Source organism: Fringilla coelebs (assembly GCF_963513975.1).
Source record: "Fringilla coelebs genome assembly, chromosome: 23".
NCBI classification, from domain to species: Eukaryota; Metazoa; Chordata; class Aves; order Passeriformes; family Fringillidae; genus Fringilla; species Fringilla coelebs.
The window spans coordinates 4,201,667-4,225,491 of record NC_140049.1 but is presented as its reverse complement, the minus strand read 5'-3'; the positions used below and the strand labels follow the sequence as shown (position 1 = coordinate 4,225,491).

General features: G+C 44.0%; 1 protein-coding gene across 2 annotated transcripts; it reads left to right on the top strand.

Moving 5' to 3' along the window:
- Nucleotides 1-267: 267 nt before the first annotated feature.
- On the top strand, nucleotides 268-23,598 carry CSDE1 (cold shock domain containing E1; the record flags this gene model as incomplete). Of its 2 annotated transcripts, XM_084220479.1 has the most annotated exons (20): nucleotides 268-359; nucleotides 3,700-4,136; nucleotides 8,047-8,245; nucleotides 9,828-9,937; nucleotides 10,239-10,331; nucleotides 10,854-10,951; nucleotides 11,101-11,182; nucleotides 11,523-11,651; nucleotides 11,818-11,943; nucleotides 12,650-12,862; nucleotides 14,495-14,635; nucleotides 14,721-14,879; nucleotides 15,427-15,534; nucleotides 16,286-16,461; nucleotides 16,860-16,972; nucleotides 17,621-17,740; nucleotides 17,931-18,109; nucleotides 19,068-19,231; nucleotides 20,314-20,446; nucleotides 22,154-23,597. In XM_084220479.1, 18 exons carry the CDS (start codon nucleotides 8,047-8,049, stop codon nucleotides 22,199-22,201), a joined length of 2,391 nt encoding a protein of 796 aa, XP_084076605.1. In that variant the 3' UTR covers nucleotides 22,202-23,597. The 2 variants fall into 2 exon arrangements, with proteins under 2 accessions (XP_084076605.1, XP_084076606.1); XM_084220480.1 differs by lacking the exons at nucleotides 268-359; nucleotides 3,700-4,136 and having other exon boundaries at nucleotides 22,154-23,598.
- Nucleotides 23,599-23,825: the final 227 nt, after the last annotated feature.

Below are 23,825 nucleotides of genomic sequence, written 5' to 3'. Positions count from 1 at the left end.
CTCCCCTCCCTGAGGTTCTCCCTCTCCCCGCAGCTGGGGTTTCGTGTCTCCCCTCAGCCGGGGCTCTCTTTCCCCTCATGGGGTTCCTCTCCTCTCCCCTCCCTGAGGTTTTCCGTCTCCCCTCAGCCGTTTCTCCCTCCCCGGGCCGCAAGGGGGCGCTGCCACCCTCACTGTCCCCCCATCCCCTCTGGCGCGTGCCCGCGAGCGCCACCCGCCGGGCTCCGGCCGCGCACGCGCGGCCCCGCCCCTCCCCCCTCCCCGTCCGCGGGCGGCTCTCGCGAGAGCGCCGTGATTTCTCTCCTACGTGCCGTGCCGTGCTGCTCATGGCGGCGCTGGAGCGGGGGCGCTGAGCTGTTGGGGTGAGTGCGGGCCGGGCGCCGCCGCCACCCCCGCCCGCCCCGGCGGGCTCCGGGCGCTGCGGGACCTGCGCCCGCTGATCTCCGCCCGTACCGGGGCAGCGCGTCGGGAGCCCCGCCGGGGTTGCGCGCGGGTGGGGGGGTGGTTGGGGGGTGCGGCCTACTAGGCCGGCGGTGCGGGGATGGAACGGCGGCCGCGGGGCGCGCGCTGCGCTCCGCGGGGCTCCGGCGGAGGCGGCGCCGAGGGCGCGCTGGGACCGGCCGTGCCGGGAACCGCCGGGGCTCGCGGGCCGCTCTGGGAGGGGGCGGCGCCGCGGGGGCTCCGGGCCCCGGCGGGCGGCGGGGCCGTGCGGGCGGAGGGGCGGCGGCGGTTCCCGGCGTGCCGCGCGCGGCCCCGCCCGGCGCAGCGCGGCCGCGGCCCTTTGTGTGCGGGGAGCGGCCGCCATCGCCCCCCTTTGTGTGCGGTGCGAGCGCTCCCCCCGGCCCGTCCTGCCCGAACGGCCCTGGCGCTGTCACCGGCCGGAGCCGCCCGCCCCCGCGCACGGCGGCCCCGCTGGCGGCGGCCCCGGCGCCGCCCCTCGGCGCGGCCGCCCCTCGCTCCGCCGCCTCCATCTTGGTGCAGCGCAGCGAGCGGGGCCGCGGCAGGGACCGGGCCTGGCCGGCTCCGTCGGTCCGGGGCCGGTTCTCTGCTCTCCGCACCGATAGCCAGCGAGGGGCTCGTCTCCGCACCGCAGAACCCTCAAAAAATCCGGTTATTTCTTTTAACGACTTTTTGGGGTTTTTTCTCCATACATTCCTTACAGATGTCCTTGGTAGTTCTTTAATTCTTTTCCCCTCTATATATGTATTTTTTTCCTGACGTGTGAAGGACTTCATTGCTGTGGTGGTGGCTCGTCTCAAAGCTGTCACGCACTTGCTGGGGTGCCCGAGAGCTCAGTGCTGCTTTCCAATATCCATCTGAAAAGAGATGGAGGAGCCTGATCTCCACGAATCTGTGTTGGATGTGCACACTGAGAAGACGAAGTCTTATCTTTATCAAATTGTACCTCGGTCACGTCATAGAGGGCTGTTTCTGGAAGCACGTGCTCTGATCCACAGAATGCATGTCCTTGCAGTTGCCTCTTTTTGTGAAGAAAATGGGAAGCAGAACAATGCTGTCATCGGGCAGGTTCCATGTGGGGCTCTGTAGGTGATGTCTGGCATGTGACCCGCTGTCATTCAGCAGGATCTGCACAGGAGAGGCCTCAAGAGCAGGGCCCAGCTCTTCCCTGTTTTTGCATTAAATCTTTCAGCTGTAAATGCACAAATGCAGAAGGCACTGAGACTTGGGGGCTGGGCAGCTGCTCAGGGTGTTTACCATTTGGAGGAGTATTTATAGTAGCTGAATTAAAAAGTAAGGAATTTGAGGCAGATGAGCACAGTGAGATTTCATTTTGCTTGAGTTATGCTTGCCTGATGAGCTTTTTTTTTGAGGAACTTAAGTGTAGTTAACCCATCTTGTTATCAAATCAGTCTGGGTTTTAAGGGAAAGGTTTATGCCTTTACTTTGTGACTGATAAAATTAGCTTTAGTCTTATTTGATCAGATGAGGTATTTTGATTATTAAATGAAAAACTGATATATTTTATAGCCACAAAATGATAAATGCAATATTATAAGAGTTACATCTGTAGGAGAGCTCTAAGAATATCAGTCTAATAAATGAGAGAGAAGTACATGAGAAAATTCCAAGTGTGTCTGAGCAGTTCCTGGGATGCAGTGTGCTCTTTTGAGAGCTGAAATGCTGCCCCAAAATAGCACTGTCCTGGAAGATAGTGGTAACAGTTGCCCCAGTGTAATGCTGAGGTGAAGGAAAAGCAGTGATACTGTTATCTTTGCAATAGCTTTGTGTCCTCTAATTTATAATATTTTATAATGGAATCTTTCAGTGCAAACCTTTCACACCAGATTTGAACAGCCCTCACCCAGTTTATTTAATCTATTTCACGTGTGTTTGACAGGAAAACTCATTTCAGCTGGAAATTCTCAGTGGTGGTTGAAAGAGATGCTTCAGCTGGGGAAAATCACTGAAATACAAACTTCAGTAAAACTGGAGATGAATTTGCACATTTGAGGTTCTTGCAATAGCTGCCTTCACTCAGCATTTTCACTGGGGTGAGGGTGAGACTTTAAAGTGTCTGTGCATTCAGGTTTCAGTCACTTAAAATGATTCTTTCAAATCACCAGAGGGAGTTCAAAGCTCAGTATAAGTTGTGAAATTCACTTTCCTGCCATACTGGAGAAATAGGCTTTGTCCATGTTCTTTTTCTTTTGGTGTGGGACTTGTGGAATGATTTGGGGAAGAGTTGTGCTCTGATGCTTCATGCACAACTGCCAGTGTATCTCTGAGGACAGAGCTCTCTTGCTTCTCACCTGCTTTTGTCCACAAAAATATCCTCCCTTTTTTTAATCCCTCCCTATCTTCTGAGTAAGCAACAAATTCATAACTTGATTTCTTCTCAAGGAATGTTTCTATTTCTGTAAGGTTATGTTTTGTGTGGTAGGTGGCAGTTTGCTGAACCTTTCTCATGAAAAGACAAAGTGACACTGGAAAACTTTAGGAGGGAATTAATTGCTAACTAGTAACTGGTGCAGAAAGGCCTCTCCTGGTATTAGTGACACAAATACATCACATGGAATCAACATTTTACAAAAACCATTTTAGGAGTCCAGAGAATGGCTCTGTTATTGTACATGCAGTGTCTGTACACATAATTGAGAAGTTTGTTAATTTTTACAGAATTCTAAATGTGCCTCAGGTATCACTAGTCCATAACTTAACCTTTGGAACAGAAGTAATCAGGAAATTTTAATTCCCATGTATATATACATCCTATTGCTCCTCTGAGGATCTGTGTGAGCACTTATATAAATGATGCTATAATTTAATAAGCACTCATATAAAGTAATTGATGGGAGGACTAAGGTTTGCTAATGGATGAAATACTAATGATCAAAATGAAGTTGACATTTAATGGTACACACTGGGACCTTCCCTGAGATGCCTAAGTGTGTCTGAAAAGTTCAGAATTAGAAATACCATCTCACTGGCTTGGAGTCAGCCAATCTTTTGGAAAAGAAAACTGGAAGTGGGAATGCCAAATGTGTCTGTAAAACAGCTTTTATTAATGGGGATTAAACCTCCTGTATTAAGGTAGAGGAAATGCCTCTGTCATTATTAGGAGCTAGAACTGATGTGCAAGGGGGTTTTTAAGGCAAACCAGACAAACCAATCCATTCTGTGATTTGATGAGAATTTCCTTCAAAGTGATACTTAGTGTGTGTGTCTTTCTCCTTTTTGCAGTATGAAGTGGAACAGAACAGAATTTACCACCTGAAACTGCTGCTTCAAGTTCAGATCAGGAAAAGCATCTAAGTATACCACATTGTAACAACTCAAGACCAAAGAAGAGGCAACTTACACTGAAGAAGATACAAGGCTTGATCTGAAACAAGAAGTTTGTGCCTACTCAACAGCTTCAAAAGAGCACGTCCCGACGCTGCTATAGTAGTCTTTGTTTTCTCCAGTGCTGTAGTGAAACTGCCCAGGGCAGCAGCACTTGTATTCTCTAGAGCTTGATAGATCACCTTCTTTTGCTATCTTTTTCTTTCTCTTTTTGTCTCTCTTCCTTTTGTTCCCTTTTTTTAAAATAATAGCAGTCTTCATCCTTAGAAACTTGTGCTGAAACAGAAGAATCGGCAAATACTACTGAAAGTGCAATATTTGAATATCACTGCGAGGTTGGTGCATGTGGTGGAGAAAGAGTTATATCTGTATTTCTGAGCTTGGTTCTTACTAAGTTTTTAACAGAAGAGGGAGGGGTTGGTTAAGGTTTTTTTAATAGATATTGATAATAAATTAATTTAATAGTGAAGCCTTGGCACGGGGTGCCCAGAGAAGCTGTGGCTGCCCCATCCTGGGAACTGCCCAAGGCCAGGCTGGACAGGGCTTGGGGCAACGTGGGATGGTGGAAGGTGTCCCTGCCCATGCCAGGGGGTGGAGCAGGATGATATTTAAGGGCCCCTTCCCACCCAAACCATTCAGTGGTTCCATGACTCTTTGCTGTTATGTTCATTTATTTTGGTGAAATCATAGTAGCTGCAGTGGGGTTCTATTTAACAATACTTATAAACCTTGGGAGCTGATTACTGGTGTTTCTCTCTTCTAGTTACGTAGGTTTGTGGTTCCAATCCCTTTTCTCAAATAACTTCTCTTAAGTATTTTAATCTTAGAGCACAGATTTTTTTTTCTTTCTCTAAATATTTCTTTTGGTGGGATTAATAGTTCATATTTCTGTTATAAGATGTAAGAATTTGACAGGTATCTGGAAAAGCTGATATATATCTTTGTACAGGATATCTTTGTACAGGAAGTTTCAGTGCCACCTGAGGAATCTTTGTTTGAACTGAAGTCAGGCTTTAGAGGACTGATGAGGAGTTCTTTGTGCTGTGCTGCTACTGCTCCTTTAAACTCAGTTCAAATGAGGTCATGCAGTGGTGGTCTGAGCAGGAGGTGAAGCACTGTGGCTTCCTAACACTAAAAGAGGCTGTTCTGAGCTAAATTTTAGCTAGATTTTTGTCATTTTCTCCTTCTGATGTAACTTTAGTTCATATTTGAGGCAGGGTGTCTGTTTGTTGCTTCCCCTGTATCAGAGGTGAGGTGGCCATTTGGTGACTCACAGAAGCCTTTGGCAGGCTCATTCCAGCTTCCAGAGTGGGTTAATGCTCTGGCCTGTAATTCTGCTGGGAGAAGGTTTAATAACATATCATTTTCTCTTCTCCCAGTCACCCTACTTGCAGGACCAGTTTATTTTTGAAAAGTATTTCAAACTCTAGGATAGCCTAAAACACTTCAGCTGTTGTGTTCCCACAAGGACATTTTCTGATGTGCAGTGTCCTGGAGTTGCCTTCCTCAAAAGATGAGGATTGTTATTTTGGCATGATGCTGACAGGAGCTAGTCAGTAAATTTTAGCAGCTTTATCAAGTGCATTTTGTTAAATACTCAGAGAAAATGTGTCCTTTAAATGTAATCCAGTGCATAAAAAAGATGTGACTGCTGTGGCTTTTGTCATTTGTGTAAGTAAAGCTGAATAGGAGGGGAAAGAGATCTTTGCTGAAGGAACAGTTACCTCAGAAAGGTGTGGAACCTCTGTCCATGGAGGCCCCCAGGACTCAGCTGGACAAAGCCATGGCTGCCTTTGTTGGCAAGAGGCTTTTGAGGAGGGATGGGCTGGAGCTCTCTGTGTGTCCCTAACAGGGTCTTGTTTCTGCTTCATGATTTTCTGGCCTGGCAGTATTTCATGAGTTGAACATGTTAAGGGTATTGATTTATGCCACTTAGTGCAGATTGGTCAGGTAAAATAAGAGGGCAACGTTGACTGACATCAAGAGATTGTTACTAGTTTTTAAGGGAAAGAAAAGTGAGATGGATTGTTACTAGTTTTTAAGGGAAAGAAAAGCAAGATGTAGAGCAAGGAAATAAGCAGTGCATGTTACAGAAATGATATCACAGCAGATTTAGTAGTTCAGTGAATTCTTAGAGAGCCTTGGGTGGTAACAGTATGCTGTGGAAGTGCTGACCAGGGCTCTGGGATGGAGACCATTACACAGTGTCCTGGGATCTTCTGCCCCCTCAAATCACTCCTCCACCTTCTGTTACTTGTGTTTTTCTTCATCTACATCTACCCCATGTGGGTCTGAAGCAGAAGGGGGGGACTAGACCTTCTCCTCTTGGAGGTCAAAATACTGTCAATCTTTACTTTGTGTGTTTCCAATTTATTTTTTTAATGTCAGTCTCCAAGACCAAAGATTTCTGCCCAAGAACTTCACAGCAGGTGTTTTTGGTGCTCTTTGATCACCTTTAAACTGATTTCCAAACAGCAGAATAAGAATGCTGTGCCTTCTAGTACATTGAATAACTCACTGGCTGTGTTAGAGTGAGAAACATGACCCTTTTACAAGTTGCTCAGGTGTCTTTTATCTCCACTAAACACATTGCTGAGTAATTTTTAACCTCTCTGCTTGTTGCAGCAAGAAAGCAGAGAACTGATATGATCTCACTCTGTTTCCAAATTAAAACCTCTGGAAACTGACAAATAATCCTCTATATTTTAAGATGTTTGGAGGGAAGAGGGCTTCTTCAGTTGTCTCTCTTGAATTGCAGTGTTCAGTGAGGTGTAATACATTTCATCTGATTTAATTGCTAGCCTGTAAATCCAAGTGCTCTGCTTTAAAAAGGAGACTTGTACATCAAAAAAGCCAATGAGCTGGTAAAGGGATTGGAAAAGTTTCAAGGGTGAATGTGTGACTTGAAAAGAAAAAAAAGTCCCATAAAATAAAATGTTTTAATAGATGTCAGTTAAATTAGGAGTTCATTACACCTTTAGTGCTATTTTCAAATTTTCTTTGTCTTTCTAGCACTTGAGCTTCTATGCCACAGGAATGTTAAATTCTGGTTATTAATTCCATAACTGTGCAAAACTGTTTAATTACTTAATAGCATTTTTTAGTATGAAAGACTGAACACATGAACTAGGGAGAAACTATGCAGGGATTTGAACCTAATTGTGTTGATTCAGAACTGTTGCATTTTCCTAATCACCTGTTTAATTTGGAGGAGTAGATACTTCAGATATTTTCAGGCTCTAGTGTGAAACAGTGAATGTGGGAGTACTTTGAGGTGTAATACTTGAAAAATGCCAGAAGTCTGTTTTGTTCTAAGCAAGCTTTGTTTTGGTGTTACAGTTCTGGCTTGTTTTATAAATATGTTGCCTGTATAAATTTTAAGGATTACTGTGTTAAAAAAGCTCAACTCTTTTGGTGGTTTTAAAACACATTTTAGGAACGTTCCTAAAACACATTTTAGCAATGTGTCAGTAAGTACACAAGCTCTTACTGTGTTGTGGGGATGTGTCTTGGTTTTGAAAGACAGGTGTTTGCTAAGGAAGGCAGGAGCCTCCCCTAAAATGGAAAATGTTGAACCCCCTCCCTCTGAATTGTTACAAATTTTAGATTAAGGGTCTCTCAGGCAAAAAATATGAGAGCAGGAGTTACAGTTCTTTAATAGGGAAGAAAATAAAAAGATAAAATGTGAACCAAACCAGCACTGCCAGAGCACAGCCTGACACCCTGTGGGTCAGGGTGCTGGCAGCAGGGCCATTGGAATTGTGGCTGCAGCCCTCCTGCAGTGCCAGGGGTGGTTCTGCTGGAGTAGGGATCCTGGAGAAAGGTGCAGAATCCTCTGAAGATCCAGTGGCAGAGGCAGCTGCTGCTCCTCTGGGAATGCAGTGGAGAAGCCGTGCTGGTGCTCCAGAATCTCCAGATTCTATCCGGGTAGGAATGCTTGGCTCCTCCCTCTGGGCTCACATCTCCCAGTGGGATGCTGTGGCTCTTATCAGCCATGCAGGGACATTCAATAGCCTGTTATCAGCAGATAATTATTATTATAATATAGCAGATAATTATTATTATAATATTATTATCCCTCCTGGAGGGAGGAGTGGTTGTGGAAGAGATAAGGAAAGCTGCCCCCTGAACAGAAGACACCTGCCATCCAGATGGCAAATAGATACAATTCGCTTGGCAATCCAGGAGAGGATGTGAAGGAAGGAATCTGATGCTCAGTATTGTTGTTTGCTTTGTGTGGCCCAGATGAGCTTTGATCCAAACCTGCTCCACAACAATGGACACAACGGGTACCCCAATGGTACTTCGGCAGCGCTGCGCGAGACCGGGGTCATCGAGAAGCTGCTGACCTCGTACGGCTTCATCCAGTGCTCCGAGCGGCAGGCCCGGCTCTTCTTCCACTGCTCCCAGTACAACGGCAACCTGCAGGAGCTCAAAGTAGGAGGTACCTGAGCTTTGGCTGAAAATACCCTCTGCTGCTTCTGGGGTTTAGTGGTTTTGGTTTCATTGCAGTTTTTCCTCATTTTGAGATTTCTTCATTAATGCGCCGGTGAGTGTGGTGAGCTTGTGGTGGTTAATTATTAAGGTATTTATTTCTTGCTCTTAGATAAGATTAGGAGAAAGGTAAAGTAGGTTTAAAATTTTAGAAGGGTTTAAAGAATAATTAAAAGAAAAAAATGTAGTAAGAATCAAAACAAACTCTTAAAACACTTCTGCTTCCCCCACGACCTTTTCTTTTTAACTGATAATGTGAGGAAATGACCTATGAATAATTCACTGCTCCTGGTGGGAGCCCTTCCCAGCACTGTGCAGCTTGTGGTACATGTTAGGTTAAACTTGTTTAGCTGAGATGGAGGCAAGTACTCAGACTGTAGGAGAATTTGCCTCTTGTGCTCCCTATTTCTTTCGTTAGAGTTAGTTTGAGGATGGCCAGGTGGTTTTTTTTTTTTGTTTGTTTGTTAATTTCAGGTTTTCCTAATTTAGAGATTTCCTCATTAATGTGCTGGTGAGTGTTGTGAGCTAGTGTTGGTTAATTATTAAGGTATTTATTTCTTGCTGTTAGATAGGATTAGGAGAAAGGTAAAGTAGGTTTAAAATTTTAAAAGGGTATAAAGAAGAAGGTGATAGCAGTGACAAAACAGAGCAATCTTCAAGATGCTGTGGTAATTTTAGCCTGCCATCCCCTTGGTAGCTGTTAGACATGACAGCAGCAGAAGTCTGTAGCAGAGTATTCACCTCCTTGAGATTGCAAGTCCCTATTACAGCATTTCCAGGAAAATACTGGGATACCCTAATGGCTATTCTACACATGGATATCATTTGCTACCAAACAAGGGCTGCAATGTCCACTGCTGCTGTTATGGTATTGAAAGTAAAAGAAAAAAAGTCATAAGAATCAAAACAAACTCTTTAGAGTACTTCTCCTCCCCCCACAACCTTTTCTTTTTCACTGATAATGTAAAGAAACCACCTGTGAATAATTCACTGCTCCTGGTGGGAGCCCTTCCCAGCACTTTGTGCAGCTTGTGGCACAAACTTGGGGAGAAGGAAAAGGTGCAGTGTTAGGTCAAACTTGTCTGGCTGAGATGGAGGCAAGTACTCAGACTGTGGGAGAATTTACCTCTTGTGCTCCTTATTTGTTTGGTTAGTTTGAGGATGGCCAGGTGTTTTTCACCATGAGGAGGCTGCAACTTCACGCTGATAATTACCGTGAGAGTGAAGTTTCTAAACTGTTTTGTGGCCTTTGTTGTGTTGTCTGAACTTCAGTGTGGAGTCTGCTGTACAGTAAGCAAGGCAGGGGGAGGGAATTGCTGTGGAATTACGCTGGAATTGTTTATTGGCAACAGGAGATAATAAGCAGAATAACCAGAAAATTTTTGCAAATCGTGTGTAACAAAAGGACCTGAGTTCTACTTGACTGGGTTTGGCTACAAGCAGTGAATTAACTCAGCCATTTAATGATTTTTGTAAAAAACCCCAATCCCAGGCAGAGCTCTGACAGATTGCAATGTTTGCTTGTCTTGCAGACGATGTTGAGTTTGAAGTGTCTTCTGACCGCCGAACTGGAAAACCCATTGCTATTAAATTGGTGAAGATAAAGCCAGAAATATTACCTGAAGAACGAATAAATGGACAAGTTAGTGCCTGTTTTCTATAGCTGCATCATTGCCATCCTTTTCTCCAGTCCAGAAAACTGGGTTAATTGAGCATGGATATTAACTTCCTTAAGTATAGTTACACTGAAATATTTTTCAGTGGTTCAGTTTGAGCTCTTACTTGGCTCCAAAACTTCTTAGAGCCAACAGGGGTTCTGTGAGATTTAAAAGTTGCAGTGTGGCATTCCCTGCTGAGTGTGTAGTAGAGATTCATTTTGTGTACAACAATGCCACTCCTGAAATGATTAGCAATGGATTTTTTTTTTTTTTTTTGACTGGTAGGTTGTGTGTGCTGTTCCTCACAATTTAGAGAGTAAATCTCCAGCTGCCCCGGGTCAAAGTCCAACAGGGAGTGTTTGCTACGAACGTAATGGGGTAAAGCTTGCGTATTTTACTTGAACTCTTCACTGGTCCATCACTGTGATCTATGACAAAAAAAAAAAACCAACAAAAAAAAAGCAATTTAATGTAGATAATTGACATTGCACTGAACTGTGCAGTTTTTGGCCAAAAAAAAAAAAAAAAAAGCATGCTTTGGTAATTAATACAGAAAATAATGGTTTTTAGATAGTTTGCTTGCTTGTATCTGTGGAGAACTTCCTAGAGTCAAATAGTTGTTCTATTTTAAACTTGATGAAGTTCATGTATCCTTATCTTGAACTTCTAGCATTTAGAAATTGGCCTTTAAAGATGGTCATGTACAAAACTTTTCAACTTAAGCTGCTTGTTACATACTCACCAAAACAGCACGACAGAAAAAGAATGTTTTGCATGCCATGTTTATTATTGTTGATTTTCTCACTAAATTAAGCAGATATTGTTATTACAATTGTGTTAACCTTTCTTTGAAACAACTATTCTGCTAACAGAGTAACTTTAGTTAATGTTAATTTACAGGAAGTATTTTACCTGACTTACACCCCAGAGGATGTTGAAGGAAATGTACAGCTGGAAACAGGAGATAAAATAAACTTTATAATTGATACAAATAAACAGTAAGTTGGTATTGCTTTTCTGACTTCATATTTTGTTTTAGTAGTCAGGCAGAATTTATACCTATTCCAAGAACTATTATATGAAATACAATCTTAGTTATTGTTTCAGCTTTGAGTTTACAGATTATATTTTTTTTATTTTTCTCTAGTACTGGTGCTGTAAGTGCTCGTAACATTATGCTATTAAAAAAGAAACAAGCCCGCTGTCAAGGAGTAGTCTGTGCCATGAAAGTAAGTGATTTTAAGTTTCATTTGAAAATGAAAGGCTATTTGAAAATGAAGAGTGCTGTTCAAAGTAATATTTAAGTTGTTTAGAGCTGTTAACAGCTTGGGCTGTGGGTGTAAATTATGTGAAATGGTTTAAGCAGCTCATCTTTGATACTGATACTCCTCTTTACAAAGAAAGTTCCATTTATTTCTGTGTATATATTTCTTGTGGCAGTCAGCTGTGTACACCTGTAAGTGCTGTGCTAGGAATCAGAGATTGTTTTGTGTTTACCAGAACGTGTCAAATGATTTATTGGTATGTTCCAATAATGAACAATTAAACACTTTTTTTTTCTTTTAACAGGAAGCCTTTGGATTTATTGAGAGAGGTGATGTCGTGAAGGAGATATTCTTTCATTATAGTGAATTTAAAGGTGACCTAGAAACCTTACAGCCTGGTGATGATGTGGAGTTTACAATCAAAGACAGAAATGTAAGACGAAATCCAGTAAAACGGAAGCAAAGGTCCTAGGGAATAACTGCCCAGCTCTGCTTTCCCAGCTGTGAAAAAGGGGGGAGGAGGTTCACTGAGGTTCTTTGGGAAATGTCTGTTACTTTCTCTCTTTCCTGTGGGTGTTTGACTGATTTTGTGCTCTTAGGGTAAAGAAGTTGCAACAGATGTTAGACTGCTGCCTCAAGGAACTGTCATTTTTGAAGATATCAGCATTGAGCATTTTGAAGGAACTGTAACCAAAGTAATTCCAAAAGTACCCAGCAAAAACCAGGTGAATTTCAGTAGTTAAATAAATCTGTGTAATGCTGGTTTGTATTGAATTCCAGTCAATAACTGGAAGCAGTTGTTCCCATTTCTCAGTACCTCTTTGCTGCATAAGTATCATGTCAGAATTAAGATTTACTCTTTTTCTTAATTTCAAATCCAAAGAGGAAGATTTAGGGTAGTGGTACATCATGGAGTGTATGTTTAATGTTTCAAATACTTGCTGTAAGTTTTTGTGGGGTTAGACATATCCTGGAAGCAAAAGACTAGGGGAAAAAGGGAAAAATATTTGCTGGGATAAGCCAGATCTATGGATTCTTGTGAGCATTAACAGTTAATGAGGCTTTTGGGCTGTAATGTTTGACTTGGAGCAGTGTTCATGAGCACTTCCACTAAGGTTTTAGGTGAGTCTGTTAGTGTGGGAAGGTTGGGGTTGTTTTGAAGATTTAAGGAGTCTGCATTTTAGAGGTGTTATGGTTATAAACTTCATTCTTGAAATAGAGAAGATTACTTCAGCAGGACATGGCTGAGGCTTAAAAAACCTTCAAGCCAACCAACAGCTCCAAAAGCCACCTTGCACTGGGCAAGTTCCAGATGAGGAGTGGTGGAAATGAGCAGAGCCTGAGTCCAGCAGGACTTGGCAGGATCCCCTGTGCTGTTCTGTGCTGAGCCCTGCAGGTGAACTCAGCTTTCCCTTGGGTTTCTGTCCCCAGAGCGATCCGTTACCTGGCCGCATCAAAGTGGACTTTGTGATTCCTAAGGAGCTTCCCTTTGGGGACAAGGACACAAAATCCAAGGTGACCTTGCTGGAGAGCGACCACGTTCGGTTCAACATTTCCACGGACAGGCGTGACAAACTGGAGCGAGCCACCAACATTGAGGTTCTCCCCAACACTTTCCAGTTTACTAATGAAACCAGAGAAATGGCAAGTATCCATCTCTGAACATTTCTAATTCTTGAGAGGAAATGAAAGTAAAACATGAGTTGGGGGCTGTCTTTTATAATTGATACAAAAGTCATTCGTGTCTTCCATTGCCTGCTCTGGAATCCAGCTCTAGGACCAGCAGTGCAGCAAAGCAGAAAATTCAGAATAATGCTCAGCATCTTTGCCTTAAAAGAATAAAGTCTTAACTACTTTTTAACATTTAAGTGGAATTATATTAGGAAATTAGATCTTAACTGGCCCTCTTGGATGGGATTGCTGACTGGTTGTAGTAGACAGAAGTGATGTAGTCTTGAACTGACAGTTTAAAATTCACATACTTGAGTCTAAAGAGGAAACTACTCATCTTCCTTTGAAAAACTGGAAACCCTGGGACTGCCCTGGTAGTCCTGGTAGTGAAAAGTGTAAATAATTGCAGGAGGGACTCTGAGCAGCTTTTTAATTTCAAGTCTTTTGGCCAATCTCTGTCTGAGGGTCAAGCAGAAGGATGGTAAAGAGCAGAGTTCTCTCAGTACAAGAAACTCTTTGTGGATTACAGGGACTAAGATGGATGTGCTAATGAGCATTACAGAATATCTTTCATTCCTGTAACTTGGAATGTTGGTTCTGTTCCAGGTAGACTGTAATTTTGCTTTCCTTTGCAGTTTGGAGTTCAGTTAGTGTTGTCACTTCAGTGTATTGTGAATTATTGTCCCTTAGCTTTAAGAAAACCCTGAGTTTTGATTTCATCCTTTGAGATTTTGGTTTTTTTATCCTATAGACTTCTTGTATTTCTGCTCTGGCTATATACACCTGCCTGCCTGAGCTGACCTGTCAGGGGGTGATAGGTGCTGGCAGCTTCTAGGAAGGTTGGTTGGTTTGCTGGAGTTTGTGAAAGCTGCTTAAGAGAGGAATGTTCCTAAAGGTGGGAAGTACCTTTGCACTGTCATTCGGATCCTCTGAGCTTGTCCTGAGCCTTGCAAAACTCTGTTAACTGGGTGAAGGCGATATATTTATGAATTCTACCTTAATTCTGGCAGCATCTGGTACTAGGGTTTGGGTTCTGTCAGTATAGTCTGTTTATCACTCAGCATTCCATTCCTAGTGGTTATCAGGAAGGCCACTGAACTCCTGTGTCACATGGGAGTGTGTTCCCAAAACACACCCACGGGTATGGGAGTCTTGTTTAACAGCTTTGTTAGAATTCCTTCTTTTGTGACTGGAAATCTGATGGTTTTTCTCTTAAACTTTCCTCTGAATGCTGATTTTATTTCCTGTTTTTGTAGAGGGTTGTACTTTTAGCTTGTGTTTGTATGTGTAATATTCTCCTGTAGATAATACAGTGTTTGCAGAGCTCCCCCACTGTGTTCCCTGTACTGACAGGTTCTTTAACTTCAGTCCTTGAATTAATATTCTCCACTTCACTCTTCATCTTGAGTTGACTTCAGGAATGAGGTGGGAAGAACTTGTCTGCCTTTCAGGGCTGTGAACACCAGGGTTTGTAAGGAAGGACATTGCTTAAACCAAGTGTTTTCCCAGGATTCAGGCCTTTCTGCCCCCTCCTGACACATGGAGCAGCTGGACAGGTGTCACATACCAGGGATTAAACTGCAGTTGTTGGTTTGGCTGTTGCAGGGTGTGATTGCAGCAATGAGGGATGGCTTTGGCTTCATCAAGTGTGTGGACAGGGATGCTCGGATGTTCTTCCACTTCAGTGAGATCATGGATGGAAATCAGCTCCATATTTCAGACGAAGTAGAGTTCACCGTCGTTCCTGTAAGTGGGATTTTAACTCCCATAAAATCTCACCATTTAAGGCAATTATGCAGTCTGTTTATAACCTGATGGATTTCTTTTCCAGGATATGCTGTCTGCCCAAAGGAACCATGCCATAAGGATTAAAAAGCTCCCCAAGGGCACGGTTTCCTTCCACACCCAGTCAGAGCATCGCTTTGTGGGCACTATAGACAAAGAAGCCACTCCAGCCAAAGCCACTAGTCCAAATAAAGGCAAAGAGAAGGTAATGCTGCTCTTCTTCATTCTTGCCATTGCAGACTGAGGCTGCTGCTTTAAAATCTCTAGTTCAGCTGGGTTTGAAGCACTGTTCATTCTGTATAGATGTGAATTACAGCTGATGAGAGCTGTCAGTGAAAATTACCTGCTCTGAACAAGATAATAAAAGTGTTGTTAATAATCATCACAATCATATTGTTGTTGAGGATAATTTCCAGGAAATTGATGGGGAGTTTCTTTCTGCCTCTCAGTACACAAGATTCTAGATAAAATTATTAATGTTTCATGGGAATCATCTCTTACTGTTCTGTTCTGCTGTTCTAAACAATGCCAGAATACTTAAAAGTTCCAATAAAAGCTTCCTGGAACTGGTGGCAATACTTCATTGCCCTTTAAAATACTGTCTGGTATCATTTAAAGCTCCTTACCCAGAGTTCAGTTGTGGTTTTGAGCAGTTATTGTAAAACCACTGAGACTCCAATATCAGTGCTTGAACTGTGTGTAGGAAACTGTTCCTAAAGAGACTTTGCTGAATTCTGACCTCTTGTTTTCAGGAAGCTGAAGATGGAATAATTGTGTATGATGACTGTGGAGTAAAACTGACCATTCCTTACCAGGCCAAGGATGTGGAGGGATCTACTAATCCCCAGATAGGAGATAAGGTAAGAGAATTAAGGGTACTATTGGGAAATTCTGTTCTGGGCATTGTGGGGTGTGAGCTTCTCTTTGCCTTTACTTGGAGCAAATGCAGGACAAGACATCTGTGTGATATCACCAGGGATGTTGTGTTTAAATGAATTAATCTTCTGTAAGTAAAAAATACCCTCCAACCTGGTGATATTTAGATGGGGAAATAGTGTCTTACTCTGTAAATGATGCTTTTTAAACAAAGAATTTTTATCACTGAGTGGACACTGCTTGTCAAGAGGAAATTAAGAATATTCCCTCATGAACATATTAGCCTGAGGGACAATGGAAAGGGAAAAAGCTTGGAGATCAGGAAGAGCAACAAAACCCTCAGGAGCCATTCTAGTTACTGGTTATTGTCTCTAAAAACTGAAACAAGGAGTGAAGCGAGGCACATCCCACTGTGGGCCACTGGTGAGCAGTGCAGGGACAGGAGGTGATCCCCATGGCCAGAAAGGAGTGAAAAGCTGAGTGCTGGGGGCTGGCCTGCCTTGCAGGTATTCCAAGTGTGGTGCTGCTTCCTGGGATATAGGAAATGGCAGTGACTGGGAAATGACTTTCCTGCAGAGACAGGTGCTGCTGCAGAGCTGCACAGCTTTAAAATTAATTTGGGTTTTTTTTTGTTGTTGTTGTCATGGTTTTCTTTGCCTTTTTCTGTCTGGTATTGAATGTGTTTGGGTTTTTTTGCCTCTTTCTGTCTGGTATTGATGGCCATGTCTCCACCAGGTTGAGTTCTGTGTGTGTGAGGTGAAGAGAACCGGGCTGCAGACGGCTGTTTCTGTCAGGATGCTGGGACGCAACTACAGCTCCAAGAGGCTCTTGGGATACGTGGCAGCCCTGAAAGATAACTTTGGGTTTATTGAAACAGCCAATCATGATAAGGAGATCTTCTTCCACTACAGGTGAAGGACAGTTTTATTATTTGGTTATGTGTCTGTTTGGGGGGAATGGGATGGTGTGGAGTTTTGTTGGATTGAGTGTTGAACCCATTTGCACTTTACACACACACAGAATATATCTATTTATATATAAACTTAGGTATCTACAGTTTTATTTCTCATCTCTGCTGGACTGGTTCAAGCTTTTCTGTTAGTCAGCAGTCCTGGTGTTCTGTGCCTCTAATTCCCAGGCCAAGAAATGCAGTTGTGTTATGTATTTGAAATGTTTCATTTTCCTGAATGGAGGTTCCTTGTGAACTGATGAGGGATTTAATTAATTTCTGATAACTGATGTGGATGTTGGGTGAGATCACTATTGTGCTGTAAATAAAGGAAAACTGTTTATCATTCTGTTCCTGTAGTGAATATTGTGGTGATATCGATAGCCTGGAACTTGGAGACACTGTGGAATACAGCTTGTCAAAAGGCAAAGGAAACAAAGTTAGTGCAGAGAAAGTAAACAAAACACATGCAGGTAAGGCTGTACCTGGTGTTTCCTGTCTGCAGGGCTCTTGGCACACGCTGGGGGTGTAAAGTTTGTTAATGATCCATTTACAGTTGGAGCTGAGAGCACGAAGATGCTCAGTGTGGGGTCGGCTTTGGTTACCTGAAAGCTGCTGCCTGTGTTTGCCGAGAACAGACAAGCACACACCAACAGTTCTGTGCACAGTAGAAATTCTGTGGAACTTTTGTGTCCTCAATCCTCCTCACTTGAGGGTTATAAGGAGAGGCTGAATGGCAGAATTGGCCATTTCTGTAGCTGCACTAATTGTGCTGTACCTTACAGGGGAACAGATTGCAGGAGCAGGGCAGATGGGGGAGGGTATTGTGGAGTGGGGAGTGGGGCAATGCATACTTTAAGATTATTGGATGATTAACATGAATAGGGAATGTGGAAGAGAAAGGAAGGAAACGCTTTGATTTGCTTTTCAAGCTTCCTGACCTTAAGTTTCTTGAGAAAAATTTTTCTACTTCCATGTATGGTATATCAGTATGATTTTGATTCATTTGTCATGTAGTGCAAAATGTTGACTCCTGGTGAATCTGAATCACTTATTTAAATCAGTTTTAAAATAAATTATGATTAAAACATCCTATTCCTCTATTCTCTGTCTCTTTTCAGTGAATGGTATCACTGAAGAAGCTGATCCAACTGTTTACTCTGGTAAAGTAATTCGTCCCTTGAGGAGTGTAGATCCCACACAGACAGAGTACCAGGGCATGATTGAAGTCATGGAGGATGGTAAGATTGGTTCCTTTTAATTAAGTGTTCTTTTCACAAGGGCACACGTTGAATGCACTGTAAAAAGAGCTGTTGAGGATTTTATTCACACTACAAACTGTATCTACTCAGCTAAGCTGATTTGTAATATTGGAAATCTGACATCAGGTGGCAAAGGCCTCTTAGTTCTGTCTCCTGCTTCCCTCCCTAGGTGAGATGAAAGGAGAGGTCTATCCCTTTGGAATTGTTGGCATGGCAAACAAAGGTGACTGTCTGCAGAAGGGGGAGACAGTAAAGTTCCAGCTGTGTGTGCTGGGCCAGAACGGGCAGACGATGGCTGTGAACATCACCCCCTTCCGCAGGGCCACCGTGGAGTGCGTCAAGGACCAGGTGAGTGACTCTGGCACCGGGGCATGGGGATGGGAAATCACTGCTCCAGCTGGCACAGAGCAGCTCAGAACCACTTCAGCAGTGGAATTCAGGCAGCTGTGCCCAAACTGATTGCTCAGGACTCCAGCTCTAGGGAGCTGGTGTGGTAACCCAGGTTATGCCAGACCCTGGTGTGACGTGAGTAAAGGTGGGCTCAGAGCCTGGTTTGGTGCTGAAACATCAGAACTGCTGGGCAGCAGATAATTCTGAACATTTGGCTTTGAGGTGTCCTAGAAATTGCTCTAACTGGTTTCTGCTGCACAGAATGTTTAAAAAGTGTTCAGGAAAACAAACAAAACATGCACGTACTTTGCTTCTGGAAGAAGCTTCTTCCCAGCATTAAGCAGTCAGTTATTACAGCTCATCTGAAATGCAAAGGCTGATTTTTGCCCTCGTTGCATCTTGGAATGATTAAAAAGTTAAATGCTGCAAATGCTGTCTGTCTTTACAGATACCGTGCAGCACTAATCTCCAGTCATTTATGGAGAGGCTGGATGAGTATTCCTGGCTTATACATGAGTAGAATGAAAAACAGAAGTAAATGGCTTCTTATCCTAGAGACAGGCCAAAAATTGAGTGATTGCTGCTGTGTAACTTCAGGGTGGAGTCTCTGTGCTTGAGGCACTGCTCTTCTCTGTTAAATACAGCTGCCAGCCCTTGGGGGCAGTTTTCAGAACTTGTTCTATAGACTTCAGGATTTAAATGTGACTTTACAGTGCCAGGAAGAGTGCCTGGATTTCCAGAAGTGTTGTTTCCAGACAGAATGTTCTGATCACTGCAGAAATTGCATTTCCACTTCTATTAGGCAGCACAGTTTTGAAGTTTTATTTAAAAGTACTTAAACTACAGCGATGAGTAAGTTACTGCATTTGTCTGGATGCAGAACAAATCAATAACCTTGTGATGTGTTGCTTTTCAGTTTGGTTTCATTAACTATGAAGTTGGTGACAGCAAAAAGCTCTTCTTCCATGTCAAAGAAGTCCAGGATGGTGTGGAGCTCCAGGCTGGGGATGAAGTGGAGTTCTCCGTAATCCTGAACCAGCGCACAGGAAAATGCAGTGCCTGTAACGTGTGGCGTGTCTGGTGAGGCTTTGGGATGGAAGGGAGTGACCCTGGCACAGTGTCTGCATCCCAGCAGAGCCCTGCAGCCTGGCTCTGCCTGAGCTGGATGTTCCTGCAGCAGGAGCTCTGGGTTTCAGCTGCCTCCAGGGAGAGCCACACCTGAGAGCTCTCAGCTCTTCCAGGGGATCCAGTGCAGGCAGCAGCAGCACTCCCAGCTCTTCCTAATTACAGATGGCTTGTTCCCTTTTTAACCTATTCTTAAACTCCCCCTGTAGCAGGAATTTGGATACAGGCTTGCAAGTGCAAGTTAATGATAAGGAAACTTTCCTGTGTGGATGCTGGCCTCTAGCCAGCACACTCCACAGTGCTGCCATCTCTTTCTTGAAGAGCAGCTTTAATTTTTAAATAGAAAACTAATTTTTTTAGAGAAGCTTCTTTTTGGCATGGCATTTTTTCAAGTGATGGGTTTGGGGTTTTTTTTTTACTATATACACACTTGATGAAGATGGCATGATTTGTATTTTGTTTAAGCTTGAGTAGCACTTCAGTAGTAACAGAAAGCTAATGGTTTTGTCTCAAAATTATGTGTTCCCATCATCTTCAGAGATGTTAATGATCTGCCATGATATGCTGGCAACTTGCAAGCCTTTATTATTACTATATCAGTTTAATCACAGAATGGGTTGGGTTGAGTTGGAAGGGAACCTAAAAAACCATCTCATTCCACCCCTGCCATGGGCAGGGACACCTGCCCCTATCCCAGGTCACTCCAAGCCCCACCCAGCCTGGCCTTGGAGATTTCCAGGGATGGGGCAGCCACAGCTTCTCTGGGCAATAGAAATGTAGTAAGCACTGGTCAGGTGTGCATGAGAGTACATGCAAGACCTCTGCTCCCTAAAGAGCACCCTCTAGAGATCACTGCGCTCCTGCTAGTGCAGAGTCCAGCGTGGACAGCAGGGTTTGGGGCAGGGCCAGGCCATCAGCTGAGTCTGCTGTCACACAGCATCAATCCTGTCCAATAAATGGCTGTGCTCAAGGCCTGGGGAAGCTGGGGTGCCTTGCCCAGCCCGGGGTGACCCTGCCCTGTGCGCGCTCTTTTGCAGCGAAGGCGCCAAGGCCGTGGCTGCTCCGCGTCCCGATAGACTCGTGAACCGCCTAAAGAGCATCAACCTGGACGATGCCAACGCCCCGCGGCTCACGGTGCTCCGCCAGCCCCGGGGCCCCGACAACTCAAAGGTACAGACACAGGGCAGAGCCTTGCAGGGCCTGCTGCCCGGGGAAACACGCGCTGCTGCTGCCTCTGTCGGGGGCCTGAGCTCTGCCTGCTGCTCTTCTGTAGAGAGCTGGGCTGTGTGAGGGTGGATTGTGTCGGTGCTGTGCCATGTGTGTGTCGGTGCTGTGCCCTGTGCCAGTTCTGTGAGCTGTGCCCTGTGTGTCAGTGCTGTGCCCTGTGTGTCAGTGCTGTGCCCTGTGCCAGTTCTGTGCCCTGTGTGTCATTGCTGTGCCCTGTGCCAGTTCTGTGAGCTGTGCCCTGTGTGTGCCAGTTCTGTGCCCTGTGCCAGTTCTGTGAGCTGTGCCCTGTGTGTCAGTGCTGTGCCCTCTGTGTCGGTGCTGTGCCCTGTGCCGGTTCTGTGAGTTGTGCCCTGTGTGTGTCGGTGCTGTGCCCTGTGTGTCGGTGCTGTGCCCTGTGTCAGTTCTGTGAGCTGTGCCCTGTGTGTGTCATTGCTGTGCCCTGTGTCAGTTCTGTGAGCTGTGCCCTGTGTGTGTCATTGCTGTGCCCTGTGTCAGTTCTGTGAGCTGTGCCCTGTGTGTGTCATTGCTGTGCCCTGTGTCAGTTCTGTGAGCTGTGCCCTGTGTGTGTCATTGCTGTGCCCTGTGTCAGTTCTGTGAGCTGTGCTCTGTGTGTGTCAGTGCTGTGCCCTGTGCCAGTTCTGTGAGCTGTGCCCTGTGTGTCGGTGCTGTGCCCTGTGTGTCAGGGCTGTGCCCTGTGTGTCAGTTCTGTGAGCTGTGCCCTGTGTGTCAGTGCTGTGCCCTGTGCTTTCAGAAGAGCACACGAGAGAGAAGCAACCCACTGCTGCCTGTGTTGGAGCCTTTCTGTCATGGTTTGTCCTGGCTGTCGTAGTTTGCTCTTCATTTATAAACCCCAGAGTTAGCAAATGAAGTTCATTTACCTTTACATGGCTTGCACACAACATTCTGGCACTTCTTGATAAGCAGGAGGAAAGTGTTTGGAATCTCTGTTGTGTTTGGACTACAAAGAGCACCCCAGAGAACCTGTTTTGTTGCTGTCTCTGTTTCTGCAAACAAACATGACTAATTAGAAGGGAGCTGCTTAGGTGGAACAGACCAGGCTCTGCCTCAAAGCCCAGTGGCAGTTCCAGATTCATGGCTGGACTTGGTGATTTTTAAAGCCCCTTTGCTATAGCAATGTGCTTCCTGTTGATGGAAGCACATTCCTGTAGGATAGAACATATCCTTTGTCTCCTTAAAAAGGAAAAAAGCCCAGAAGGTTCTTTCTTCAATTAGCAAAAAAGACACCTCATAGGACCTGGGGGACTTCACCTCAAACTTAAGGATAGCCAACTGGACAGGAGCCAAAAAGTTTTGCCTAAGCAGTTTACTAGAAGAAACAGAACAAAGAAACTAGTTGCTTTTGTGAGGTGTTTTACCAGGACCAAGAACTTCTTGCACCTGTCTCGGTTTTTCTTTGTAAAGAGTTTTGTTATTTTGCCTTTTATTAAAACTTTTTTGTTTCCAGCACTGCCACAGAAGCCATCCTGCTGATTTTATGCCTTCTAAGGTAGCTGAGCTATCTTGGGTGTGAAATAGATCTCCAAGAGCTCATGAGACCTGGCTCGAGGAGACCCTTATATCATTTTCCAGCCTAAATAACTTCATGACTGTGTGATGCTGGAACTAAAGTGTGTTTTGTTTTCCTTGCAGGGATTTGGTGCAGAGAGAAAGATCCGCCAGGCTGGTGTTATAGACTGATCCCAACCCCACGGCGACGTTGGGCCGTGCGGTGGGGCTGCCGAAGGGTACTGAATATCTCCCTGTTCACCCCTTCCTCCAAATTCTCAGAAGCTATTCCACCAGTTTTAACACCTTCTCATGTTATGTTTAAAATTAAATTTACGAAACCATTTTAAATTTCTGCACAGTTGCATTCTGGAGAACTTTAAGGTGGCGCCTTATAGTATCACATTTTAGAAGCTTGTTTTGAATGGTGCATTTAACGCAACTGGTAACTGCAATCTCCATTGCCTCTGTGAGTAAACATAGACAGCTCTGCTCGGGCAGACCTTGTGGAATTCTGCACTACAGTTATTATGCTTTTCTCCTTGTTTTTGGCCAAGGTTTATTATGCCTTAGTGCTCAGTTGCATTATCTTCCTTCCGAAGTGGAAGGGAAGACTCACTTCAGCTCACTCTGCTCAAATTCTGAGGAACATGTGAGGGTGGAAAAAGTTCTGTTTCTATCAGATCTCCACAAACATTCAGATACCTTGAGTTGATGGCCAAATGTTACAGTGTTTTCCTAGTTCATTTAACTTGACTCCTTTAGCCAGTCCTTAGAGCTCAGTGCAAGTCTCTCCCAGGGTCGGTGGATTTTGTAGTGTTCTGGAACAGACAGTGCAGAATTTCATAAGGCTGAGGTGTGCCATCAGTGTGGTAATTTAAATATATTTAAAACAATGCACAAATCTGCTGCTGCTTAGAACACTGCAGCTTCTAAACCCAGTTTCTTTTACTGATTTAAATTTAAAAAGAAAGAAGTTGTGCCTGAAGTGGATACATTTTTTTTGTTCTTTTTGCAGCCGGCACCCAGTGTACTGTAAGAGAATAAATACTTAGGCTTTCCATAGCTGTATTGAGACTTTCATCAAGGTGACTAGTTGATGTCTGTGTGCTTTTTTTTTTTTTTTTTTGGTTTTTTTTTTGTTTCTTTTCTTTTGTTTTGGTTTGGTTTTTTTTCCCTCCCCTGCCCCCCTCCCTCCATTTCCCCAGTCACACTTTATCAAGCAAGAAAACTGAATGATTGGTCTAAGTATTACTTTAACCAAAAAGATCAGGAGTTACTTTTTGGAATAGAGGGCAGTACTGTGGTTTGGTTTGGGTTTGTTTTGTTTTTTGTTTTTTTTTTTTTAATTTTTATTTTGGTTAATTTTTTTTTGTTTGGTTGGTTTTTTTCTTTTATTTTTTTTTTTTCATGTTACCTCTATTCTCAATTTAGGGTTTTCTTCTCTGGGAGATGCATTATCTTTGTAAAACAAAACATTGCTTTCTCCAATTTTTTTTCTGTTAATGGCAAAGAATGGAAATAGAATAAAGTTTTACTGATTTTGAAAAAAGCCTTGCTGTGTTCAGCCTCTTCTTTCCTCAACGGGGGCTGTGTTAGACCTGTGCTGTCCCCATCCCAGGCACCGTCCTGGTGCCTCCAATTCTCACACCACCCTGAGGGATTTCTGTGTTTTATTCCAGTTTGCACAAAGCAGGGAGTTCCTCCGAAAGGCCCCATCACCAACCCTACACTGGTTATGCCTTATAACAACAGCAACATTAATTGGTTACAGATTACATCACTGCTAATTAGTGTCCAACCCCGTTTATGAGCT